At 40.3% G+C, this 25,669-nt stretch overlaps 1 protein-coding gene and 2 pseudogenes across 1 annotated transcript; 1 reads left to right on the top strand and 2 right to left on the bottom strand.

The window, feature by feature from the left end:
- Positions 1-427: 427 nt before the first annotated feature.
- Positions 428-19,571, bottom strand: LOC118914696 (leucine-rich repeat-containing protein 37B-like; annotated as a pseudogene).
- LOC130682437 (AP-2 complex subunit beta-like) overlaps positions 19,554-25,669 on the bottom strand; it is a 37,193-nt pseudogene continuing 31,077 nt past the window's right edge.
- LOC130682436 (potassium channel subfamily K member 13-like) lies at positions 21,336-24,440 on the top strand. The gene has a single exon (XM_057496797.1). The coding sequence runs from the start codon at positions 22,293-22,295 to the stop codon at positions 22,800-22,802; it is 510 nt and encodes a 169-aa protein (XP_057352780.1). The 5' UTR covers positions 21,336-22,292; the 3' UTR covers positions 22,803-24,440.

The raw sequence follows: 25,669 nt of genomic DNA on the forward strand, positions 1-25,669 counted from the left end.
TAACCAACAAGTATTCAACTTATTGAAAGAAAACATAAGAGAAAAATCTTTCTGACTTTGGACTGGCAATGGGTTCCCAGACAAAGATTTCTTAGATAAAACACAAAAAAGGCACAAACCTGTAAGAAAAACTAGAGCTAATCAAAATTCAAAGATTAAAGACTTCTGGTCTTCAGAGATACTTTTAATAGAATGAAGACAAGCTATAACCTGAGAGAGGATATTTGCTAAACATATATCTGAGAGAGAGGACGTTTTAGAGAATATATAAAGCACTCTTAAAACTCAACAGTAAGACAAATATCTAATTAAAAAATAGATTTGAACAGACATGCCATTAAAGAAGATGTCTGCACATGTATAGACAACATCATCAGAGATTAGAGATCTTAATAGATCTTAATAGAGAAATGCAAATCAAAACCACAATGAGACACAACCACACACCTCCAAGAAAGGCTAACATTTGTAAAACACTGAATATAAGGATCAGGTGAAGATGTGGAGCAACAGCCAACTCTCATGCACTGCTTTCTGGAATGCAAAATGGTGCAGCTACTTTAGAAAACAGCTTAGCAGTTTCTTCAAAAGTTAAATACATACCTAGCATATGATGCAGCAAAAACATGTTCACACAAAGACCTGCGTGTGAATGTTTGTCATAGCTTTTTATAGCCCAAACTAGAAACAACTCAAATGTTCGTTAATTGATGACTGGTATGGAACTCTACTCAGCAGTAAAAAGGAGGGACAGCTGTAACAACATGGATGACCCGCAAAAAGATTATGCTAAGTAAAAAGAGCCAACACAACAGGTTACATGCGATATGAGTTCATTGAGAAGACCTGGAAAAGGCAAAAATTGCAGGGACGAAAATCAGACTGGTGGTGGCCAGGCGCTGGTGGTGGGAGGAGGGGTTTGCCTGCAAACGGCCATAAGGGGCCTTTTTGGAGACAACACGGGTTCTGCATTTCGAATGGTGGTGGTTACGTAACTATACATTTGATAAAATTCATCAAACTGTACACTTAGCCAATTTTAATACATGAAAATCATACTTCAATAAGCCTGACTTAATAAAATAATGAAAGCTTAAAAAATCAACTAAGTGAAAATAAATACAAGAAAAATCAACTTACAGTTTTTCTAACTTGGGGCTCATCATGACGATGCTCTCAAGTGTTTTAAGTGTCACTTGGGTTTTTCCCATGTCTCTGAAGTAAAAAAGCACAAACGTTTATGATACGAACCCAAAGACAAAAGCCCTATACTTAAAAAGATACTTAATGACACATTATTACTTCAGTTTTGGCTTCTCTGTCTAGCCAGCAGGAGTTTATCTGCCACAGATGATAATTCCAGAGAGAAATTATGGAATAAATTTAAAAATTAATGACCTTGGCCCTGAACACTATGATCTTTTTGTCATCGCCCTGCTCCTCGTTCTCACCTGCACCCACCTCTCTAGATTATTGACTTTTTCTAAATACACCGTATTCCTCTTGGCTTTCTGGAATAAGTTATATTTCTACGTGCATGTGCACATTCCATATCTATGTGCGTTCTTCAGCACCACTCTCTTTCTCTGATAGCTTGTCTTGCACATATACATTCTTTCTTAATTCTTTCTTTGTCCAAAACTCTTATTTCAATAACCCAGGTAAAATTAAAATTACTTTTTTTTAGCCAAAGTGCAAAATAGGTAATCTCTGATGAAAGTAAAAGAGCAGAAATCATCTCATAAACCATGAGATTGTTGCAATACTTACAAATATTTTAATGCTCTCAATTTGAGAAAATAAGAATCTTCAACAGTTGTCAGAGGATTAAGACTGAGGTTTCTGAAAAAATGCAATGGAAGTAAAATTATCTGCATGTCACGAAACTTGCATTCATTTTTTTTTTTTTTTTTGGAATAGGACTTAAAGGTTAAAAGAAAAAATTGTTATCTGTCTTTAACTATAAATCACACTTAGAGTCTGTAAAGCACTCTTCCTTTGGGAACTACCTACCTAGGTCTCTAGATGATAAAGGGGAGAACAGAAAGAGGAAAAACACAGAAAAAAGTGGAAAGCAAAAACTTTTCAGATTGAGAATCCCACAAAGTGACTATGCTGGGAGGAAATCCCCTTGCTCTGAAGGAAATGGTATTCCTAGGTCCTCCGTAATTCAAGGTGCTTTTCTTTCAGTTCTGGAAATTAAAACAGTTCCACAGTTTAAACCACGCAGTGACAGCAGGACCAGTTCCTTGCTTTTGGATCCAAAGAGAAAGGGATAAACCTGAGAGGAGGCGGTAAAACCCCTGCACCTGTCACAGCCTTGGCTACACTGCACGCAACCACCTGTTCACTTAGTCAGTCTCCTGGATTGTCAGCTCCTTGAGGGCAGGGACCACACTTTACTGTCAGTGTCACTCCTGTGCCTGACATGGTGCCTGGTGTTTACTAGGTATTTAATAAAAGTTTTTTGAATAAATAAATAACATTTTGCTTACACATCAATACAATGAACAAATTCATTTTTGATGCAAATTTTTATTCCAAAATGCTGAGATTTTCTTCCCAATTCTTTAAAACAAACAACAGACCAAAAGAAAAAAAAAACAGGAAGGGAAAATCTTCTTGTAAATTAACTTTACTCAAGAATCATCAGTACATTTTGCAGAGTATTATTATCACAACTAATATATATTGGGTGCCAGGCATCTGTGATCAGCTTTTCACATTTAATCGTCACAATAACCTTATGTGATACATATTATTATTACCCCATTTTACAAGCGAGGAAACTGAGGTAAAGAGAGGTTATATAACTTGTCCTAAATCATCAAGATAGTACTAAGAAGCAGAGCTGAAATCTGAACTCAGTTCTGGTTCCAAAGCCTGGGTTTAACTTGTATGGGAGAAAGGGATTTAAGACACCTTTTACTTTAACCTCAATTTTGACAGCACTAAATATAGAAATACCTTTTCGAACTTGATCTACCCATCTGGGAAACCTCTATGAGAATTACATTTTCTCTTTTTATTCCTTTTCCCTAATCATCTCCCATGCTTAAATATCTAATTAGCCTGTGTTCATTGAGACTTTAGAGATTTAAAACCATGTTGCAGGAGAATCAGTGAAAATGATGGAGTAAGGACATCTGAAAATTTATCCTATAAAAGCAACAACAACAACAACAAAAAGCTAGCAGAAATGGCCAAACCAGCTTTTTCCAAACTCTGGATATTTAATCAGTGGGCTTACAGCAATGTGGGGAGAATTTGTTCAAGAAAAACATTAATTTCTCTACAAACAGTGAGATCTGTGCTGCTTTAACTTCTCCTAGACCTTTGCTCTCCGTCCAGTGATAGCTTTGAAAAACAGCCCGAGGTCCCTCAGAGCCTCCTTCCCAAAGACTTGTCTCCGTGTTACTGTCTGGTGGTGCCCTGGAGGACCTTACCTGAAAGGCTTGTCTTTGACCTGACTGGGAGCTGCCTAGTGCTAAAAGCCTCTCCTCAGAGGGCATTTTTTAAAACAATTACAGGTAAATGGTTTAATGTGGTAGGTGTGTGAGGCAGTGGACAAAAAAATAGTCCAACCAAAAAGCGTAAAAGGACAAGCTCAGGGAGGAGATGTTCACAGAGACTTTGAAAGGCTCCAACACATTCCTGGGAAACTGGAAGCCCACGAGACATATTCCTAAGAATCTAGAAGAAAACCGTTAGCACTAATCAATGAGGTCAGCAGGGTTGTGGAAGACAAAATGAGTAAGCAAAAATTAGCTGTATTTCTGTACACTAGCAGTGAACAATCCAAAAATGTAATTGAGAAAACAATTCTGAGTATAACAGCATCACAAAGAGTAAGTCTTAGGAAAAAATTTAGCCAAAGAAATGCAAGATTGATTCACTGAAAACTATGAAACCAGTGATTTGCCTGTGTCACAGAGAACTCGGCTGTGCCACAGAGCACTCAAGCAAAAGGGAGGAAAAGCCCCATTCCTTATTAGATAGTCAGGAAAGAAACTTTATGGAATGAGGCTACAGCAATGTATTTTCTTTATGACTATTTTGCACATGACAGCTTAACACTAACATCTTTTCCCATTCCTCAAAGGTTCCTACTGCTCAGATAATTCACATCAGAGGTGAACACAGTTTGAAAGGTATTTTTCTGGGTGACTGGGGAGAGAAGATCCGTGTGGCAAGTTTTCAGAACTCCTTTCATTTAAAAGAAACTGATGGCTGAGGAAGCACCGACACCATTTGCTCCCTGGAGAACTTTGTCCTAAGCCCAGTTCTTTCAGCGCTGTGTTCCCAGAGCAGGAAACAGTTAGGTTCAGAAGTGGAACTGTGAGGCCCACCCACCATGGAGAGAGTCACAGTCGTGGACCCCCGTGACAATGCTGGCATGGGTGTTACATGCTGGAGTGCGGTTGTTGCCTGTGCGAAAGATCAGGAAAGTGGAGCCTGCCATGTATGACTCAGACATGTCTCCTGGCCCCTCTCTGTACCTTCCTTTCCTCATTGCAAAAAAATGGATCTTAACACAATTTTTCAGAGCTCATACTGAGCTTACCCGCTGCTAACCAGTAACTGTATCATGTTTTTACACATCATTTTTTTTACACATATTCATCTTCTATTTCACTTACAATGTGTGTAAGAACTGCATTCCATGCCAGGCCTGAAATGTTCCAAAGCTCAGTTCTGTAATTAGATTGCAACCAAGATTTCTACAAGAAAAAATATACAAGAAGAAGAAGAAAAAATTATTTCAGATGATTTACCCCTTGGCAGGGATTCTAATCTGTATATGATGAAACGTAACCTCAATACTTCCTCGTACACTAAAGAAATCTCACTACGGAAGACATTTGTTTTATTTTTAACATTTGTATGAAAAAAAAGATTGTCTATCAAGTATACTTGTTTTATAAAAAAGAGAAAGATGGATTAGTAATTGACATCTAGGTTTTTTTCCTGGTATCAGTGGTATTATTACAGAAAATATGAATAAAAATATATTTGTATGAAAGATTTATACTTTCATGTTTACACATGTATTGCTAGATATAAAGGAATAAGTGCTCAAAACACACTCATCTAAGTGATCCTTAATTCTCTAGAAAAGGGTTCCATGACTGCATTGTTGACATCTTGGGCTGGATAACCCATGTGGGCGCTGTTCTGGGCACGGTAGGCTATTGAGCAGCATCTCCGGCCTCAGCCCCCCAGATGCCAGCAGCATAGCTACAGTTCTGACAACCAAAATGTGTCCAGACACGGCCTAGTGTCGCCTGGGCACAAAATCACCCTACTTGAGGACCCCTGCTCTAGAATGAGTCACTCGGATCGATATGATAATTCTTACACCAGGGTTTCCTAGACACAAAAAGGATGTGGCCACATAATTTTAGTAGCTCTCCATTTAAAATATTTCAATATTTCAAAATGAATAACAAAGAGGTTTACAATTAAGTTTATAAAAATTCCAAACATAATTAAATTGTATTTGTAACTTACATAAACTGCAGAAAAGGTAGTGATTCGAATGTACGTCTTTCAATAGATTGTATTTTATTGCAGGATAAATCTCTAGGAAAAGGAAAAGGAAAAATATTGTCTCAGCTATCAGATATCTCATTAGCAGAGATAACTAGTAGAGGTTAGAATAACCACATTGAATAAGTAGCTCTTATCTAAACTCTAAACCTTAGAAATTATGTGAACCTTCCAGAGCCCCTATCCCTGCCCTCACCTAAGTCTCATTTTCATTATCTTCATAAATAAAATATACAACCATACATCTTGAGAGATTGTTGAGATAATCCTTCCTGACAGCAGAAGGATTGATTAGATCAACTTTTCTGGTCCCATCAAATTCCATAGTAGGAGCTCAAAAGTTTTCATCTCCATATATAATTTCCAATATTGAAAGGAATATTCTCACATTTACAAACCTTTCTGGTTTTATTCTTTCTAGGCCATTTCAACACCAGAAAAAATAAAAGACGTCTTTCACATAATTCGAAAGGAGGTTACTCCTCTAATTAATAATTACTTTAAACTAATTCAGAATTATACTTTCTATTATTTTAACGGAAGCTCCTTTTTGGTTTCCATTGCTTTAATATTCCATGAATTTAACTGCTTCAGTTGCACATTGGTGGGACAACAAAAAACAACAACATGCGATCGGATTTTTATTTTAAATCACTCACTCTTGACTATTAGAGGTGACTCTCTTATTTCCATTGATTCAGGCTTAATCCCTCACTTTTCACCTAGATGTGTATTAACTCTTCTGAAGGGTATGTCTGCCTCTGGTTCATTCCTTTCTAATCGGTCCTGCACAAAGTCACCACATTAAGTCTCCATGAGTGGTTCTCAAACACCAGCATCGCTTGGGAATTTATCAAAGATGTAAATTCTCAGCCCTACTCGGGATCAACTGAATCAGTAACTGTGGGGTGGGTGCTTGGGCTGTGAGAAGCCCTCCAAGTGATCTTCCAGCAGGCTGAAGTTTGTCCTAGAGTGCTGCCGAGATAACATGACAGCTTGTTACCCTTGGCTTGGCCTTCGAAGCCCCAGAAGGTCTGGCCCTAACACCCGATGTACTCTATAGGACAAGGTATTTTTCCTGTGTGCTGCCCTTCTGCCACTCTTCTTTTGCAAACTTATTCTTCCCAAGATGTCTGTTTGACGATACCCAAAAGCCCCTCAAGCGGCTGCCCTAACAGCGTTGCTCTTGTAACATCTTTTTTTCCACCTTGAAGTCTTTTTCCCCGCTTTTGTGCTCCCTGAACAATTCATAACTCTCACCGCCCACATCCATTTCCTCTTTTTAATATAGGTATTTTCACATCCATTTCCTCTGAGCATAAACTTCCTTCTTACTTACCTGCACTGTCTACCATGTTTAAAACTGATGCATGGACATAAACTCAAATATTTATGAAATGAATGAAGAGCTGGGGAGTAGAAGAAAAGTGATCATTTAAAAATAAATGGCTTTTCAAATAGCTCCCTCTTCTGGGCCTCTGCAGCACTTTGTCGTTCATTCAGTGCTTATGCACAGTGGTCATAAGACGGTAGGAACACTGTCTTACCCATCTTTGTGCCTGTAATACGAGGCACAGTGGTTGTCATATTCTTTTTTGGCTTTTTTATCGATTGGCATTTTTTTAAAGCAATGAGAATACTTACGATAGTGAAATACTTAGCTTACAAAATATTTTATAATAGAAGTAATGAAGGGCCTAATCCACTGAGCAGTTATTTCATTTGTGTTTGGAAGGTTTGGAGCCCACATGGCAGAGGTACCTAAGATCAATACAAAAGTGTCCCTTATGGCTTGGAAGGTTTGAAAACTCAAGGGACTATTTTTATTGTCGTGGAAGGCCCTTTACATCCGATTCCCTTAAGCTTCTATTTTGCAAGAAGAATCTGTTTGCAAAAGAGCATCATTAATTAGCATAATAAGGATGACATATACAGTTCTGCATGCTAAAGACGAAGAATAAACATTGAGCTTTTATAGCTTCATAGTATCTGCTTACTTCCAAACAAAAAGTACTATGCATGAGAAATTGGGGATCAACAGAGGTGAGGCTTAGAACCTCACCACCACCACCACCACCACCCCCCCCCCCGTTCTGAGGGAAATCTTCTGCATACGTGGATGTTTTATTGCCCTGGTCTAGCTTGGATTAACACATAGTCTACAGGCACACACCTGATCATCTACATTTGCTCTCTTACAACACTAAACTATGTTTTCTACCTTTATCTTGTATCTACCTACCACTCCAGCATTTTATTAAAAATAATAATAATAAAGAGAGAAATGTGGTATCCACATATAAATCAAGTATAAAAACCAAATGAGTATTCATATTTGAACTGACTGTTTAGAGTTCATAATGCATGAGCAAAACCGAAAGTTTCTGTGATGACTGCCCTTGTACTGTTCACTATGTAACTTATTCATTATGTAAGAATTTGTTCTCCATGTAAGAACTTGTTTGTTATGCCTCAGAAGATTGGAGACTGAAGAAAATTAGGCTTGTGGTGGATTAATGATTGTGCATTGAGCATTGACTCCCCTATACAGAATTTTATTGTCGTTAACAACCATTTGATCAATAAATATGAGAGATGCCCTCACAAAAAAAAAAAAAAAAAAGGACAGACTTCCAATGGTAAAATAAATAAGTAACCGGGATGTAATGTATAGCATAAGGAATATAGTCAAGATATTGTAACAGCTTGGTAGGGTGATAGCTGGAACCTAGAATTATGTATATAAATGTTTTATCACTGTGTTGTACACTTGAAACTAATGTAATGTAATGTTGTGCGTCAACTACCCTTCAATAAAAAATAATTATCTAAAAAAAAAAAAAAAAAAAGGTACTATGCAGGCATTACTTGACAATGAGACTGGTGCCAATTAGTTGGTAATTAGAGAAGTTAGGGCCATTTCTGATATGCTTATTTAGTGTCAATGTAAACATTTCCAACTCTACCAGTTAATCACCAATTCAAACATCTGTTTTTAATATTGCTACAACAATCCCTGCATTGAAATCCTGAACACCAGTCTCTTCTCTTGGTAGCTATGTTCTTGATAATGTTGTTTACATAATTCATCTGCCTAAGTACTTAACGATGTTAATTTAGATTAAATTGTGAAAATATTCTGGATTAATGGAATTCAAGTTTATGTAAGTATTCTATATTTTCTTGTCTTTGAAGTGACAATATGAGGTTCACTTTAATTCCACTCATCTCACTAAACTAACTTTTATAAATCTTTTCTGTGAAGGCCTGAAAGTAAATATTGTAGGCTTTTCAGGCTACATAAAGTCTCTGTTGCATATTTTTCTTTCTTTTTCTTTTTTCCTTTTAGACCCCTTGAAAAATGTAGAAATCACTCTTAAGGGCTCTATAAAAATGGACCATGGGCTGGATTTGATCCATAGGCCATAAACTAAATGTTAATATAAACAGAGGGCATAGGAACACTTACATACCAAGGCTCCTATGGGTGTCTGTAATTGCTCAGACCTCATTACAACTTTTCCTCTGTAACTGAAGGCTTTTTCTATCTATAGCTTGTCCATATAATTAAAAAATTGAAAACACATAGGAGGTATTTAATGCTAGAGAGTGGCTAGTGCCCTCCCTACACAGACTTACAGAATTATAAATTTTTATTGTTGGGAGAAATTATAGAAATTGTCTAATTTAAACCCCTTATTTATGTTATAGATAATATAACTAAAAGCTCATAAATAAGTGTGAGTAACTAACTTACAAATACTGGAGGGATAGCAGGCCTTCAAATGAGTCCTTATGTAATTCACTCAACTGATTGTCACTGAGAATTCTGAAAAATGGAAAGGTTACTTCTGAATCAAAATGCAAAATAATTACAACGATTTACTGTACCGGACTAATTTCTACATGTGGGGGAGACCTGGGTAATGATAATGGTACCACCTAAACAACCTAATTCTTATTTAATTTAGGGATGGTGATCTCTGCTCTGTTTTCATTCACATCTTTCCTGTCATGTCCTCCTCTGTGTCCCTCTCTCTCCCTCACACACACACACACACACACCTTTCCACTCCTCACACCAAAATGTGTATTTAGTACCTACTCTCTCGATCCCCAAGTCACGTTCAGAACCCAACTGTGGGTGGCACCATCGTCAGCAGAACTGCCATTTCCTCCCACTCTCTTTGCCTGAACCTTATTACGGGAGCCCCACACAGAACTATGTCAAGGCTGCAAGTGAAGCTGTTCAATGCCCCCCCTCCACTTAAAATATTGTTTCGGGGAACTAAAAAGTGCATTAAGATACACATAAGAAAAATGTCCCATTTAATACAGCAGCAGACTCACAGACTCTGAGAAGGGACTAGCGGTTACTAAAGGGGAGGGGTGGGGAAGGCTGGGTGCAGAGGGATGGAGAAGGGGATTGAGGGGTACTATACACATGGTGTGTGTGGGGTCACAGGGAAGACAGTGTAGCACACACAAGACAAGTAGTAAACAATGTTTTTCATGTGAAACCTTCATCAGAGTGTATACCAATGATACCTTAATAAAAAAGAGTTAAAATGTCCATGTTAATAATTATGAAGCAAATACCCAGGTAACATCATTCATATCAAGAACACTGCCAGCATCCCAGAAGCCCTCAGTGTGCCCCTTTCGCATCACAAACAGATCTCTGACCCACTAGAGGTAACCACTGTCCTGACTTTTTAACTCATCTCCCTGCTTTTGGAATGTGGTCTTACCTGTGAGGTGTCAGCCATAAACAACATAGTGCAGTATTGCCTCTTCCTGAACTTAGTATATAAATGGAATCATATTATATATGTATTATTTTCTACATTGCTTCTTTCATTCAACCTTACCTTGCAAATTCATTCTATCCTCAGGTGCAGCTGAGGTTGGTTCACTTTAAGGCCTACTGTTACATGCTTGGCTACATGTGCCTACTGAGTACTTGAAAGTGGCTAGTGTGACTGAGAAGCTGAAGTTGAATTTAATTAATTTTAACTATTTTAAAAGTTAAATTCAAAATTGATATTTGAATGCAGTTATTGGAAAACATTTCAGTATTTTGCAATGACCTGGCCATATGATGCTATTTTTCCAACTGTAAATTTTATGATATCTAAAGAGAGATCAAGTAACTTCCGATAAAAATCTTGCAACTAAACTGAGATTTTATAGACTTAATATGGAAAAAAGAATATGAATGCATAAGTTTCATACCAGTTGCATGTAGAAATTATAATACTTTGGATATTTTAAAGACAGTATGAAAAAAATGTAGACTATCTTAACAATGTATACAATCATTACATGTTGAAATATTATTATTTTGGACATGAAGGTTAAATAAAATGCGTTCACATTACATCTGTTTCTTTTTACTTTTATTTTTTAAGTGGCTACTAGAAAATTAAAGATTACTTATGTGCCTTGCATTATGTTTCTAAAGAATAATATTCCATTGTTAACTATGCTAGACTTAATTTATTCACTGTACTGTTGGGGGATATCAAGATTTTTCTAGCTTTCGTTACTACAAACAATGCTGCTTTAAACTTTCTTATACTTCTATTTTGATATGCATTTGCCTGAGTTTCCCTAGGATCCAGCAGGGGTACAAAAAACTGTTCTCCTAAGAAGTTGTGCTATTTCAAGTTGGCAAATGGGAAAATGCCAAGTCTCTACTCCTCCAACCACCAGCTAAATCCCTAAGAATGATGGAAAAGACATGATTTAAAAATCCACAACCTTACCTCAAAGTGTGGGAGCAGCTCCACACATGCTTCCCTACCAGAAATGGCCTGGAATTACCCACAGGGTGACGAGCTGAAATGCTGCTGCAGGAGCAGGGGCAGCCCGTGGCCCCAAATCCTCCCTCCTCAGGCCAGAGAGCAAAGGGCGTTTTCCTCCAGGTGGGAGCATCGGTGCTCAACGGGCCTGGGGCCCAGAACCTGGGGGAAGGTTGAGAATTCTGTCTCGCCACCAGAAGCCACCTCCCACCTCCTCTGACTTTCAGGGACTCCTTTAGGAATAACAAGCCCCAGCAGCTCAAGTCACCTCTGTCCGAGAGACAGGAAACACAAGCAGGAGAATCTCAACTGATGAACTAAACTCAGGAATGACCAAATGACAAAGAAAGCCAGCTCCGTTACGGGCAGAAAACAAAACAAAATGAGCTGATAGCCAATGAACCAGAGCGAAGAGAGGGAGCACGAGAGGACTTTAGAATGGCATAACTGATATCCTAAGTCAGATAGTGCATCCGTGAAAAAGAATCAACTCAGGATTACATGAATGAAAAGTGTTATTATTAATAATAATAAAAACCCTCAATATATGCACCTTTGAAGAATAAATTAGAAAACAGAGATCCTGCCAATGATTTTTCCAGAATACAGAATGAAGGGAACGGGAATAATTCACAGACAAGCCTGACACCTGAGTTTGCCCACGAATGTTCACGCCTTTGCTTCACCTAGTCCCTCAGGAAAGACAACATGCCTGGCAGGATGGTTCGCACCCATTTCTTCACACCTGATGAGCAGGAGAGTATACAGCCAGTGTCTCCCAGAGTGGAGCAAGGGAGTGATAAGAGATCCACTACAGAAGAAAGTCTTTAAGATTTCAAAAGCAAATTTCCCTTCCCTGGGAATTACCTTCCTGGGAGGTAATATTAACAGTTTTACATCCTTCAAGCACCTTGGGGAATCTGAGAACATGCTATGTTGCTTTGTGAACTATTTCCACCAAGTTCTGCATATAAACATTCTGCTTTCCCTCACAGGGTCTCTTACTCACATATTGATATTAATTCTACCTCATAGATTAATTCCTTTCTGTTATACGGTGGTTCACATTACACAGAATTACACAGAATATAGGCACATACATTTAAAAGGATCCCAAGACAAAAAATTTTGATTCCCACAAAGAACTCCTGGAGCCCTGAGAATGCCTCAAAGACCCTGACCTCGCCTGAAATTCACATTACAAGGAACAGCAGCAGTGGCCAGAATGTGTGCAGGGGGAATGGTCACCAGGTGATGCTATGACTGTTCTCCCATTTCTGTCAGGTAATGGTTTCATATTTCCATGGAAATGATCCAAAGAGAAAAAAACAAATCAACATGTCCAACACTGTTTATCGTAACCCTCTTCATAACAATAGACAGTTGGAAAAAACTGTACCTCCCCCCATATCACATAACAAAACTTATGTGTACACTGTTGATGATATACAAAAAGGTCATAGGAAATGATGGTATATGAAAAAAATCAGGACAAATATGAAACTTGTATACTAATTCTCACTTTAAAAATTATAAATACTGACAAGGTTTCAATAGGAAAAGAAAAGAGATGGAGGCGGAAACTCAGCTGTTGATGGCAGTGTCTTCTCTGATTGGCTGATGCCCTTGTCAGACTGTTTGGTTCAGGAGAGAATATCACGGTAAGACAGGGAGTAACTAAAGAGTCTGTATTTTCAATTAATGGGATTTGTTTCGCTGAAGTTTTTGGATGACATGGTAGTAATTTTTTTAAAATAACCCTAATAAATTCAACCTTAAAGGAAAGTTAGACTGAGAATGAGTGTCATCGAAAAATTACACCAAAAACGAGCTTCACATAGCAACAATCTGGAATAAAACATATTGATCTGGAGAACTCCAAATATTTTTTGACTAAAGCAAAAATATGTAGAACTATAGGAATCAGAGTTAAAGGGGGATCTGAAATTTTCTTACAAAATGAAAACATCAAAACCAGGTATGAACTAACATTAGTGAAACATTCATGTTTATCTTCTGATCACACTTCCTTTCACTAAAGCAATCTTCTGAATTTTGCAATATTCATTCTTGACTCTACATTACTGGCAACTATCCTTCTCCCCACCTCTGTAACTTCTAGGAAATTGACAGGGCACAGAGTGGTTTTTTTTTGGCTTACCTATACATACATGTCAACAGTAGGCCATTCTGGAATTGATTTACTCGCCTTCCCCTGCTTGCTTTCTCTAGAAAGCACTTACCATTACTTGAAATTACACCTATCTATTATAGTTAATATATTTATTTATATTACATATTTGTAAATCCCTTCAGAACTGGGATATTTGGTCTTTTCATTCTTGGGCTTGTATCCCTGGTACATAAAACAGTTCCTGGCACATAGTAGATGCTCTGTAAATATTTGTGAAATGAATTCAAAGTGATAGGTATTGATTTTCAGATATACTACCTTTACTTAAAACAAATCATCCCTTTATCACCATGTGCATGAATACAATTTTACAGGAAAAACAAATGTCTTTCTTTTCATCTGCATTTGTGACTCAATCTTTTGAGACAAGAACCTTCTGAGAATTTCATAAAAGCTATGAACCCTTTTCCTAGAAAACTTCACTTTCTTGAATATATGCAAAAGCGCACATGCAATTTCCATTTGTTTATCATCCCTTTAGGGCACAGGTCTGTGAACAGAATGGCTTGGATGCAGCGTACGAACCTGAATGGGAAATCATGTCTGTCTCTATTTTCAAAAACCTCTAAATTGGCATTTCCTTCCATCATGAATGTAGGCAGCAAACCACAACAGAGTAGCAGTATAGCTCATCTGACCCCCAGTAGAAATCAGATATGTTCATATCATGCCTTTGTTGCAGATATCTCAAAATTCCTTTATTCTCATCACTACCTTCACCTTATAATAAATGCCACTGCATATGATAATTACCATTATAATAAATACCACTGCATATTGTTATTTAATGCAAGAAAAGCAGATTTATTACTATATCACTACTAACTATTCTTTAAGAGTATTTCAGTGTAATTGGTTTTCTTTGTTTTCATATGTATTTTAACCTATTATACATTTAAAAACATCACTTCTTAGGTAGGCTTCTGTCGATCACCAAATAGATTCACAGAACATAAAAAGTTAAGAAATCCTGCCCTGGGGACCACTGACTCCAAGTTAGGAACCTCCGTCTTACCAAGTATAAATCTCAAACTGACTTGGAAATCTTCTAACCTTACTGGACTCATGTTATACTGTATAAACTCTACAACAAATGGATTTAAAAATTTACGTTTAAACTTCAGTTTATTTTTTGAAAACATATAATACATATTTATATGGCTCAAACTTCCAAAGGTATGATGTACACAATCCAAAACGTTTTTCCTACCCCTGCCGCTCAGCCTACCCTCACGCTCGACTCTCTACTCCACAGTGGGAACTGCTGTTATTTATCTCTTGTGTCAAGTTACTTTCATTTTTCTTAGAAGTCTGGGAAATAAAATCTCCACATCATATTCTATCATGGGAAATATAAACTATATATAGTATTTAAGAAATTCATAAATTAAAAAAAACAACTGTCCAGTTCTAGCATTTTTTTCCTTACAAATAAGATATACAACTAAGGGGGGTCTATTTGAGGGTGGTCATAATCCCTGTTTTTAGATTACTATGACTGTCATGTCCTTTAATATTAATTCACAGGTCATTTGACTTGTCCAAGTTGAACAAATGATTAATGATACAATAGTCTTCAAAAATGCCAGTCAATTACTTTAAATATAAATATTTTTTCCAAAATCACTTGTGTCTAAACTGACTTTTCTACAGATCAATAAAAACAATTACAGACAACAAAAATATAGGCAAAGAACAGACAATTCTGAGAATACAAATGTTTGGCAGACATATAATGATATTTAAATTCCCAAGTAATCAGAAAAATTCAAATTCAGATGGGGCCCCTCTTATTCACCCATCACACACCAGCCAAAAAAATACCCAGTGGCAGAGGGTGTAGGAAAACGAAGCTGTCATGGCCTGTTGATTAGAGTATAAATTGCACAACCGTTTTGAGGGCAATTCAGATTTTCTACCTACACAGTCTTAGTCCCAACAATTCCACTTCTAGATATCTCTTTTACAGAGATACTTGCTCATGTTGACAAAGATGCAAGTACAAGGATATTCATTGGAGCGATGCATGTGACAAGAAAACAACAGAATCTAAGCATCCAGCAACTCAGGAAGTATTAACTGTGATAAATCTATACCATAAAATATCATGCAGGAGTTTAAATAGATGGGGTAGCCTTCTATGTAGTGGGAAGAAATCTAAATCGTGTCAAAAAGTGAAAGCATTCAGTCATAGGATGTTACCCTTTATGTAGAAAAGGTAAGAAAATCACACAACAAACCTATTTTGCTATCTGTAAATACTTACATAGACAAATGCATGGAAAAAGATCTGGAAGGATATATACTAAATTCAGAGTAGTGGTAACCTCAGGGGTGGGGGGTTAGGGCACACGGAAGGTTTTCACTCTTCCTGTTATTTCATTTTTATACATCGAGAACATGATCATGCGTTCTTTACATACTGGAAAGTAAGTTTAAGTTGACTCTTAAAGAGAACCCACCAAATTTAATTTTTAAAATAAATATAGAATTGCAATCAATAGAGGTAGATTTGAGATACGGAAAGGGAAATACCTTTTCTCAGAACTTTTCTCAGACCTCAAAACTTTTGACCAAGAAACATGTTACAATGCAGCTAGTTTTTCATGTTCATATTTGGAGAGAACATACTCACAGTTTCTCAGCCCAAGTGTATGACTTCCATGTATTTTCTTCAACGTAAGAAATAGAGTTTCCTTGGAAATTTCTGTGAAGAAACACAGTACATATCCTTGAATAGGTAGGAAAAGAATGAACAGAATAAGCAAAAGAATCATGGCAACCTTATCATGGCAACCAGGGGAATATTCAAATGCAGAAAATACCAGCTTTCTAGTGACCACAGCTATCAGCTTCCTAGTTTGCACAGCTAATAAACATGTAACACGGGGCACAAACAATAGAGCATCTCCTCAGAAACTGAACTTCCTCTCTGTCCAACTTCTAGGGCAGATAATGCCAGTTAATTACCTTGAAAGTATTTTTTTCTAAAATCACCTAGGTATCTCAAATGACTCCTTCCAAAGAGAAAATGATAAACAACTAAATAGCAAAAATGGCAAAAATTTATCATCAACAATAAATATAAAGAAACACTATGATTTCTTTATAAAGGAAACACTTGGCTCAGTGCCCGCTGTTGAGATCTCTCCAGTAGTAAGAAGGAGAAGGGCAATTACAATTTAGAGGGACTAACATGGAAAGATCTCTTAGAGACAGTGCATAGGGAAATGCACAAATCACCGAGCAAGGAATAATCTATTACCTCACTGGGGGGAAATGCAAAGGGAAGAGACTGGAAGGGAGGACACACACCAAAATGGTAACAGGAGTTATCTTATGGGCGGTAGGCAGGGTGGACTGGGATTTCCACATTTTATCCTATATACTTCTGTGACTTTTTTCTTTTTTTAACAAGGAGAATGTGTCCATAAATTACCTGTGCTTAAAAGAAGCTGTTTAATGCTTGACGTTCAACCACTAACTCTCTGGATGACTTTGAATCTTTCCCTTTAGCTTCTCTTCCCTCAGCAACAAGTTCCCTATTTTTCAGGGCAGTCAGAAATAGCTCATACCTGTCTGCTCCTCTGCCTAGTGGAAATTTCCACCCAACCAGAAGCCTTCTGCGTGCCTTACGCTCACCGATAAAAGGCACCTACAACTGAACTCGTCTCCCGCAAACGGGCTCTCCTTCCCAGCTGCTCTACTTCCCCCCGTTCTACCACCATCACTCTCCTCATCACCCAGGACAGAAACTTTAGAGTCAAATTTGATTTTCCTCTTTTCCTGCACATCCCACCCACCAGCTCTAGTCAGTCACTTACGAAGTCCTACTGACTCTTCCTTTGTCGCGCTCTCAGGATTTTCTTTCTACTCCCAGCGCTACCCTTCTGATTCAGCCCCTTTTCACTTCACTCCTAGGCTTTGCTAGTACATTTGGTCTCCCTGAATCAAGCTCTCCTCTCTAGATCACGCTACATATGGAATCTAAAACAATCCTCCTGCTTTAATCATTTGTCTCTCTTGCTTGAAAACTCTCAATGGCTCTCCATCCTCATACTGCAACTTTCAAACCCCGATAGCTGAGAGTCAAGGCTTTTCAAAATCTTTCATTGCGTCCTAACCAGTTCTTTACAGCCAGACTGGTCTATGAAATCCTGATCACTCCTGCAGCCATGCCTTTGCCTACACTGAACATTTTCCCCCCTATTTAACAAATTATAGCTACTCTTTAAGTCCCAGCTAAAATTGTCACTTATCCAAAGTGGCTTTCCCTGACCTCCATATCCCAGTGATTACAGGGTCTGGTGAACTACAGTACCTAGAGTCTGTATCTCTTTTAGTACTTAATTATCATCTCTCTTTTGATGCATATTCTTTCTTTCTACCTATCACTGTCATGTTCTGGAGACAATGTTTATACATCCGTGGCTCCCACAGTACTTAGCCCTGGGTCGTGCAAAAAAAGGGTGCTATAAATAAAAAGCCAAGGAAAAGGTTTTGGGCACAACTGAGGGACCAAATAATAACAGTTAACACTCATATATACATTAGGCACATATAGAAGAGCTTTACGTGTATTAACCCATCTAAATCTCACAACAATCTTATGGGATGGTAACTACCATAATCCCCACTTTACAGATTAGGAAATTGAGTCACAAAGCTAATAAATGACAGACCTGGGTTCAAACTCAGGCAGTCTATCTCCGGAATCTTTACTCTTAACCAGTGAAAGGAGGATAGGGACATGTTACTATAAAGAAGATGGACTAAAACTGATAGGAAAATGGTAGAATAGAGGTTAAAGACTTAAATTGCAGAACTAAAAAAAGGAGGTGAGGAAAAAGAATGAGGGCAATTACAAGTAAAAGAATGGAGAAGGGAGAACAGTATTAAGAAGGAAAAGGAAGACAAGGAATAATTAACAAAAGATAAAAACAAAATCAGTCAACACAGGGTATGGAAATGAGGGGCCAGGAAGACCTTGAGGAAAATGCTGCCAGGTCAGGCAGGATGCAGAGAACAAATGAAAAGAGGCGGTTCTTACAAGATCGTGAAGGTGCCATTGTGAGCGTTGGGCTCTGGCACGGGCACACTCTGGAGCTTCTGCTCTGGGCTGAGACCTACGCATGCCAGCGTCTCATCTGTGCAGCTACAGAGCTCACATATGTTGTTTTTGGTGGTGTTCACCACTGAATTTTGAGTCAGTGATGGAAAACCTGTCTCAGATGGCTCTGGCTGCTGAGGTCCGGAAACGTCCAGGTCCACAGGTGCAGCTGTGACCTGAGTCAGGTTTGGACGCTGACTGGGAACCTGCCCGGGATGTGGAAGTGTCCCCTGAGGGCGTGCTGAAGATGGAGCTAGGGCTTCCTCCTGGACTGGAGGCTCAGCCTCTTCAGGAGTGTAGGAAGGCTCAGCCAGGGCCGCCTGCAGGTCTTTGTAGTTCTCATCCATCTCTGGGGGCTCTGGAAGCTGAGACAAAACCTCCTGCTTCAATGGAAGTGGTTCTAGCTCTTCAGGGGACTCTGGATGCTGATCCTGAAAATCCACCTGGGGAGAAAAGATTCAGCCTCCTCAACTTTCTGTCCATGATGAATGGGGACACTTTTCTGGGAGAAAGCTTCAATTTCCTCAGGGGCCTCTGGAGGTTGATGTGGGCCACCCAGAAACTCTACAGGTAGCTTCTCCTTAGCACAGACAACATCCCTATTGGGAGCTAAATAATCATCCTGCAATTGTTGTTTTAGATGTTTCTCTGCAAACCAGCCTGGAGTTCCAATAAGAACTTTGGTAAGCCGTCGATACTGAGCTAGATCTTTCTTTGAGTTTGGAAGTGAAACAATAAACCTTGTTGGTTTTGAACTATCACTACCTAGAGGTGGAACAAGTATTTCAAATGACTGGTGTTCAGCCTGATCTACATTTATAGTTTTAGTCTCAGTTTTCAGTCAAGGAGGCAGATCTAGGACCCGATTCTGGTCTCAACTTACCACCGGAACCATCTCTGGCTGACTTTCATGCTGGTCAGGCTTGTCCCAAAGATTTGGTCCTGGGGGCAGCTCTCCAGCTGGACCTGTGTACCAGAAAGGAACTACAGGATGCATCACTTGTTGACGTGGATGGCGAAATTCAAGAGGGAGATTGGAGGGATCTGAAGACCAGGACTCGGTTGGCCCTGGGGGTCTGGGGGTCAGCTGCACAGGATCCAGGGCCCAACCCGGAGGCTGGGCTGCCTGGACAGGCAGCCACAATGGTAGCAACACAAGAAGCCACGGGGCCCAGAAACGCAGCCAGGACATGGCAGCAAAGACTCCAGGGCACAGTGAGCCAGAGGACCAGAGCAGCTCCCTTAAGCCAGAGCAGAACCATTATGACAGCTCTCTGATGCTCACATATCCTTGGCAACTGCGTGCCCCTCCCCTGCCTAGTCCCACCCTTCATATATGACACGTTAGGCTCAGGCTGAGATCGGCTCCACACCACCTGAGCGAGTCCTTTCTCAGAATCATGGAGTCCAAGCGTCCCCTCCCCAAGCAAAGGCTACAGACACCTCCCTCCAGATCCCCCTTCCCACTGACAGAGACAGGATTTGGGCTGCACATCTGGGTGGCCCTGGACCAGATAGTGGCCCAGGGATAGTGGCTGTTGGTTAAGAGAAGGGTAAGGGTGGAGGTGGTGCAGTTTCCCAAGGAAGCCACTGGGTCTGGCATCATAACTGATACCAAGTAATTGTTTTGTAATCTTTCCAATACCATCTGTAATATCTGAGTGGCTATGTGAAACTGTCACAGGATAGAAGCAAGCAGATCATAGTCTTCAAATTAAAGAATGTCTAACAAGTAATCATTGCAGTCACAGGGAATAGAGCCAGTATTGAAGGGGTGTTCAACAGGGTACAGAAGTGGAGTCACATCTGAGGAGAGTCATCAAATTTAATCAAGGTTAAATCAAGGAGGAAAGGAATATGGGTAAGAATAGGCAGTAAGGTCAGTAGCAAATAGCCAAATCAAGAACAATCAGAGAAGGTTTATGGAATCATACAATTATAAAGTGAAAGGTTTGCAAAATCTAAGCCTCACTCATTTATTTAAAGGAATTGAAATGGTCCTTGATAAAGAAATTGGTGGTCGAATTTAGGTGCATAATGAAATGTAATTCTGGAGCTCTGGGAAAGTGAAATTGGATGGCAGAATATGGAGTAAGATTTCTACAATGTATTAGAGAACTTTTTAACTGTTTTCTGCAAACTGAAGGCAGTTCTGAATACACACTTTGAGAGTGATGACTATGACTATGAAGCTTCCTGTATGTTACAACTGATGAAAGAGTTTGTCAAGCTCACACATTCTAAATCCACATGATAGTAAACATAAGACATCTCTTGTGAAGATTTCTTAAGGGGTAGCATAAAATGGCATGGGGTGTATCATCAGTATATTTGGGTTTGACTTCTAGTTTCCAGTTATTGTCATGAACCTTAACTAAGTTACTTAACCATCCCGAGTTCAAGTTTCTTCATCTAAAAAGAAAGGGCGGAGGGAGAAGCAAAGGATCAGTGTAGCAATGGAGCTGAAAGCATTCTGCAAACCAGAGTGCTGTGCAAATGCTAGCCTGTGAATTATTGAACTCAGCACTTCATCCCAGTGGAGCTAGGAATTGGACCCACCAACACTCCAGCTTTCTCAAAAAGCTGCTTCTGATCACATGCCTTTTGGGCTCGTGGGCAGCCCTTGCTGAATAAATCTTGATGATGGCATAGAAACCAGGACAGGCCACTGCAGCATTTGGGAAGGCTTGGACTGAATACGGAAGGCCAAACTGGGAGAATACTATGAACAGAGAATGCTGTGGGGTGGTCCCACGCCAAGTACAGCACATGAAATTCCCCGTCCTGGAAACAGAATTCCCATCCCCTCATATTCCCCAGGTAATTGTGGAGAGTGTGCAACCCAAAACACTTATTTCACGAACAATTGTGTTTTCCTCTGAAATCCTAGGACTTGAGAAGCACTAGAAGGCAACACGTGCTGTTGAGAGCTTCCTCTCAAAAATCTGCTGGGGCCAGTGAATTGCCGAGGTTCGCTCCAGAAAAAGACTCCTCTCAGCGGACACTACAAGGCGGGTGAGGGCTAAGGCAGGGCTCCTGGTGTCCTGATCACCAGAGGGGCGGCTTTCCCCATCCACCCCTAAATCTTGGCCCAGCTCACATGTGAGACCTGAGCCGTCGGTCCAGAGCTCAGCTCCCACACCCATAAGGTTTTGTCATTTCCAGTGTCAACCGCAAAAGGTCACTATCCTTCAGTCACTGCGCATGTGTGGCCAAGGCTCACGCAGTACTGCGCCAGTGCAACATGCGCCCCTGCTTTGTAAAAAGTGGATCGGAGGGGGGGTGGGGATGGCGGGGGGCTAGCGCCACAGGACCGGTCTACAAGTCGGCCCTGTGAACCGCGTGCCCAGTGGAGGGCCCAACGGCCCTGGGTAAGACAGCCATCGGGCGTCCCGGGGCTGGGCTGAGCGCCCCAATTGGCCCCGAACCTCCCGGGGAGGTGGGGGTGGGGGTGGACTGGGCCAGTCAGCCTGCAGCCACCGCTTACCGGCTCGGGATTTTCCCTAGTGGCCTGGCCAAGGCCAGTGGGGTTTGCGGCTGCAGCTGCAGCCCTGGTCATCTTAAGGGATATGGCACGCGCGCCAGGCAGAGCAGCGCTGGGAGGAGCGCCTGGCCAACCTCAGCCACGCTGCAAATGGAGTCGCTACGAGCTGTGCAGCTTCCTCCGCCACCACGCAGGAGCGCCCGAAGAACCCAGGCAAGTGCGAGGTGGATCGCTTGGCTGGCTGGAAGCCCTCCGTGTACTACGTCATGCGATCCTGTGCGTGACTTTCCTCCGCGTCTGCTGCGCCTCAGCCATGTATGCCTACATCGGGGTAGAGCTACTTTGCCTCGCTCTACTTTGTGGCACTCAGCATCATTGGCTTTGGAGACCTCTGTCAGCAGCCAGAATGCCCAGTATGAAAGCCAAGACCTCTACTGCCTCGCCAAATTTGTCTGCAACCTCACTGGCGTCTGCTGCACCGACTCCTTTTTCAGTGTCCTCTCTGTCCTCATCAAACACTCTGTGAACTGGATCCTGAGGAAAATGGATTCTGGGTTCCACCAGCAATGCCAAAGACGACCCTGGAGGTCACGGACGAACATGGTGATGCTGGGCAACGTCAGAACCAGCGCAACATCTCCACAGAAACAGATGGAGTGATGGAGAGTGACATGGGCTGGCAGCATCCCTTGGGGGTGAGGATCTCTGTGAAGGGCTTTCTGGCAGCCACAAGGTGTCAGTAGCCATCCTCCAGACGCAGCTGTCTGAAACAGCCAACAGTAGCCCCCACCAGGCCAGCACGCTGTCCAGGTGTTGGGGCAGCGTTGTGTAGTTTCCTTGCTTCTTGTCCCCACCACAACAAAGAATGGAAGGGCAGAGTCACAGTAGTGAAGCGGGGTAAAAGTTTTATTTGAAGTTACTTAAAGAGAGAAAATGTGTAGGATACCTTAGGGAGGAGATGCACCCTGAGAGGCTGGTGAAAGTTTAAGGCTACAGACATAGAAACTACAGGCGACCGCAGAGGGAGGTGTGCTGAAAAAGTTACAGCAATGCCCTTGGAATGTGGAGGCGACCCCAGAGAGAGGAGCGCTGTTGTAAGTCCGGGGGAAAGGAAATCCCAATTTGAAAAAGACAGATGCACCCCTATGTTTATCGCAGCACTATTTACAATAGCCAAGAAATGGAAGCAACCTAAGTGCCCATCAATAGATGAATGGATAAAAAAGATGTGGTACATATACACAGTGGAATATTATTCAGCCATTAGAAGAAAACAAATCCTACCATTTGCAACAACATGGATGGAGCTAGAGGGTATTATGCTCAGTGAAGTAAGCCAGGCAGAGAAAGACAAGTACCAAATGATTGCACTCATATGTGGAGTATAAGAACAAAGAAAAAAACTGAAGAAACAAAACAGCAGTAGACGCACAGAACCCAAGAATGGACTAACAGTTATGAAAGGGAAAGGGACTGGGGAGGATGGATGGCAATGGAGGGATAAGGGGAAAAAAGGGGGTATTACTATTAGCAGACATAATGTAGAGGGTGGGGGTCACGGGGAGAGCTATATAACACAGAGAACACAAGTAGTGATTCTAGAGCATCTTACTATGCTGATGCCCAGTGACTGTAATGGGGTATGTGGGGGGGACTTGATGATGGGGGTAGTCTCATAAACATAATGTTCCTCATGTAACTGTAGATTAATGATACCAAAATAAAAAATATAAAAATAAATAAACTTAAAATAGAATCTCATTTGACCCAGTCATTCCACTCCTAGGAATTTACCCAAAGAAAACAAGACCCATGATTCAAAAAGACACATGAACATCTATGTTTATTCCAGCACTATTTACAATATCCACGATATGGAAGCAACCTAAGTGTCCATCAGCAGATGAATGGATAAAGAAGGTGTGGTCCATATACAGAATGGAATATTATTCAGCCATAAGAAGCAAACAAATCCTGCCATTTGCAACAACATGGGTGGAGCTAGAGAGTACTATGCTCAGTGAAATAAGCCAAGCGGAGAAAGACAAGTACCAAATGATTTCACTCATCTGTGGAGTATAAGAACAAAGAAAAAAACTGAAGGGACAAAACAGCAGCAGACTCACAGAACCCAAGAATGGACTAACGGTTACCAAAGGGAAAGGGACTGGGCAGGTGGGGTGGGAAGGGAGGGATAAGGGCAGGGATAAAAAAGGGGGCCTTATGATTAGCATGTATAATGTGAGGGGGGCACAGGGAGGGATGTGCAACACAGAGAAGACAGGTAGTGAGTCTACAGCATCTTACTACGCTGATGGACAGCGACTGTAATGGGGTTTGTGGGGTGGTACTTGCTGAAGGGGGAAGTCTAGTAACCATAATGTTCTTCATGTAATTGTAGATCAATGATAATAAAATGAATAATAAAAAAAAAACCAACCGCAAACTAGAAATACCATTTGACCCAGGAATTCCACTCCTAGGGATCTACCCTAAGAATGCAGCAGCCCAGTTTGAAAAAGACATATGCACCCCTATGTTTACCGCAGCACTATTTACAATAGCCAAGAAATGGAAGCAACCTAACTGTCCATCAGTAGAGGAATGGATAAAGAAGGGGTGGTACATATACACAATGGAATATTATTCAGCCATAAGAAGAAAACAAATCCTACCATTTGCAACAACATGGATGGAGCTAGAAGGTATTATGCTCAGTGAAATAAGCCAGGCAGAGAAAGACAAGTATCAGATGATTTCACTCATCTGTGGAGTATAAGCACAAAGACAAAACTGAAGGAACAAAACAGCATCAGACTCACAGAACCCAAGAATGGACTAACAGTGACCAAAGGGAAAGGGACTGGGGAGGATGGGTGGAAAGGGAGGGATAAGGGGGAAAAAGGGTCACTACAATTAGCACACATAATGTAGGGGGTAGGGCACGGGGAAGACAGTATAACACACGGAAGACAAGTAGTGATTCTATAGCTTATTACTATGCTGATGGACAGTGACTGTAATGGGGTGTGTGGTGCGGACTTGATAATGGGGGGAGTCTAGTAACCATAATGTTGCTCATGTAATTGTACATTAATGATACCAAAATTAAATTAAAATGTAAAATAAAAAAAAAGGTTGCTCATGACAACAATGACAGCAAACATCGAAAAATTAGTGTCATCTCACCAAGCTCAACCCTCTCACTCATAAGGACTTCATTAATCTTTTAAAACATTAATTAAAAAAAATTTTCTTAATTGTAATTATACGTTGAGCAATATGTTAATATTTTTAATTACTTCTAATAAAATATTTTGAAAAAATGTGCCCTTGTTTTATCTATAGTATAGTAGAATTCACGTATGCGGTTGTTATCAAATCACTTTTTGAAAAAGTGGGCGCTGAGCCAAAAAAGGTTGGGAACCTATGCTCTAGATGGAAGTGCTCCTAATGCTAAATAACTGTCACCAGAGAAAATGAAACCACAGTAAAGCAAGTAGACCAAGCAAATACAAAATTAACCC

This window comes from Manis pentadactyla, unplaced genomic scaffold, assembly GCF_030020395.1.
Source record: "Manis pentadactyla isolate mManPen7 unplaced genomic scaffold, mManPen7.hap1 scaffold_507, whole genome shotgun sequence".
NCBI classification, from domain to species: Eukaryota; Metazoa; Chordata; class Mammalia; order Pholidota; family Manidae; genus Manis; species Manis pentadactyla.

Excerpts from the sequence above, each read along its gene's own strand:
- LOC130682436 (XM_057496797.1), top strand. The coding sequence starts at position 22,293 with ATGGAGTCGCTACGAGCTGTGCAGCTTCCTCCGCCACCACGCAGGAGC.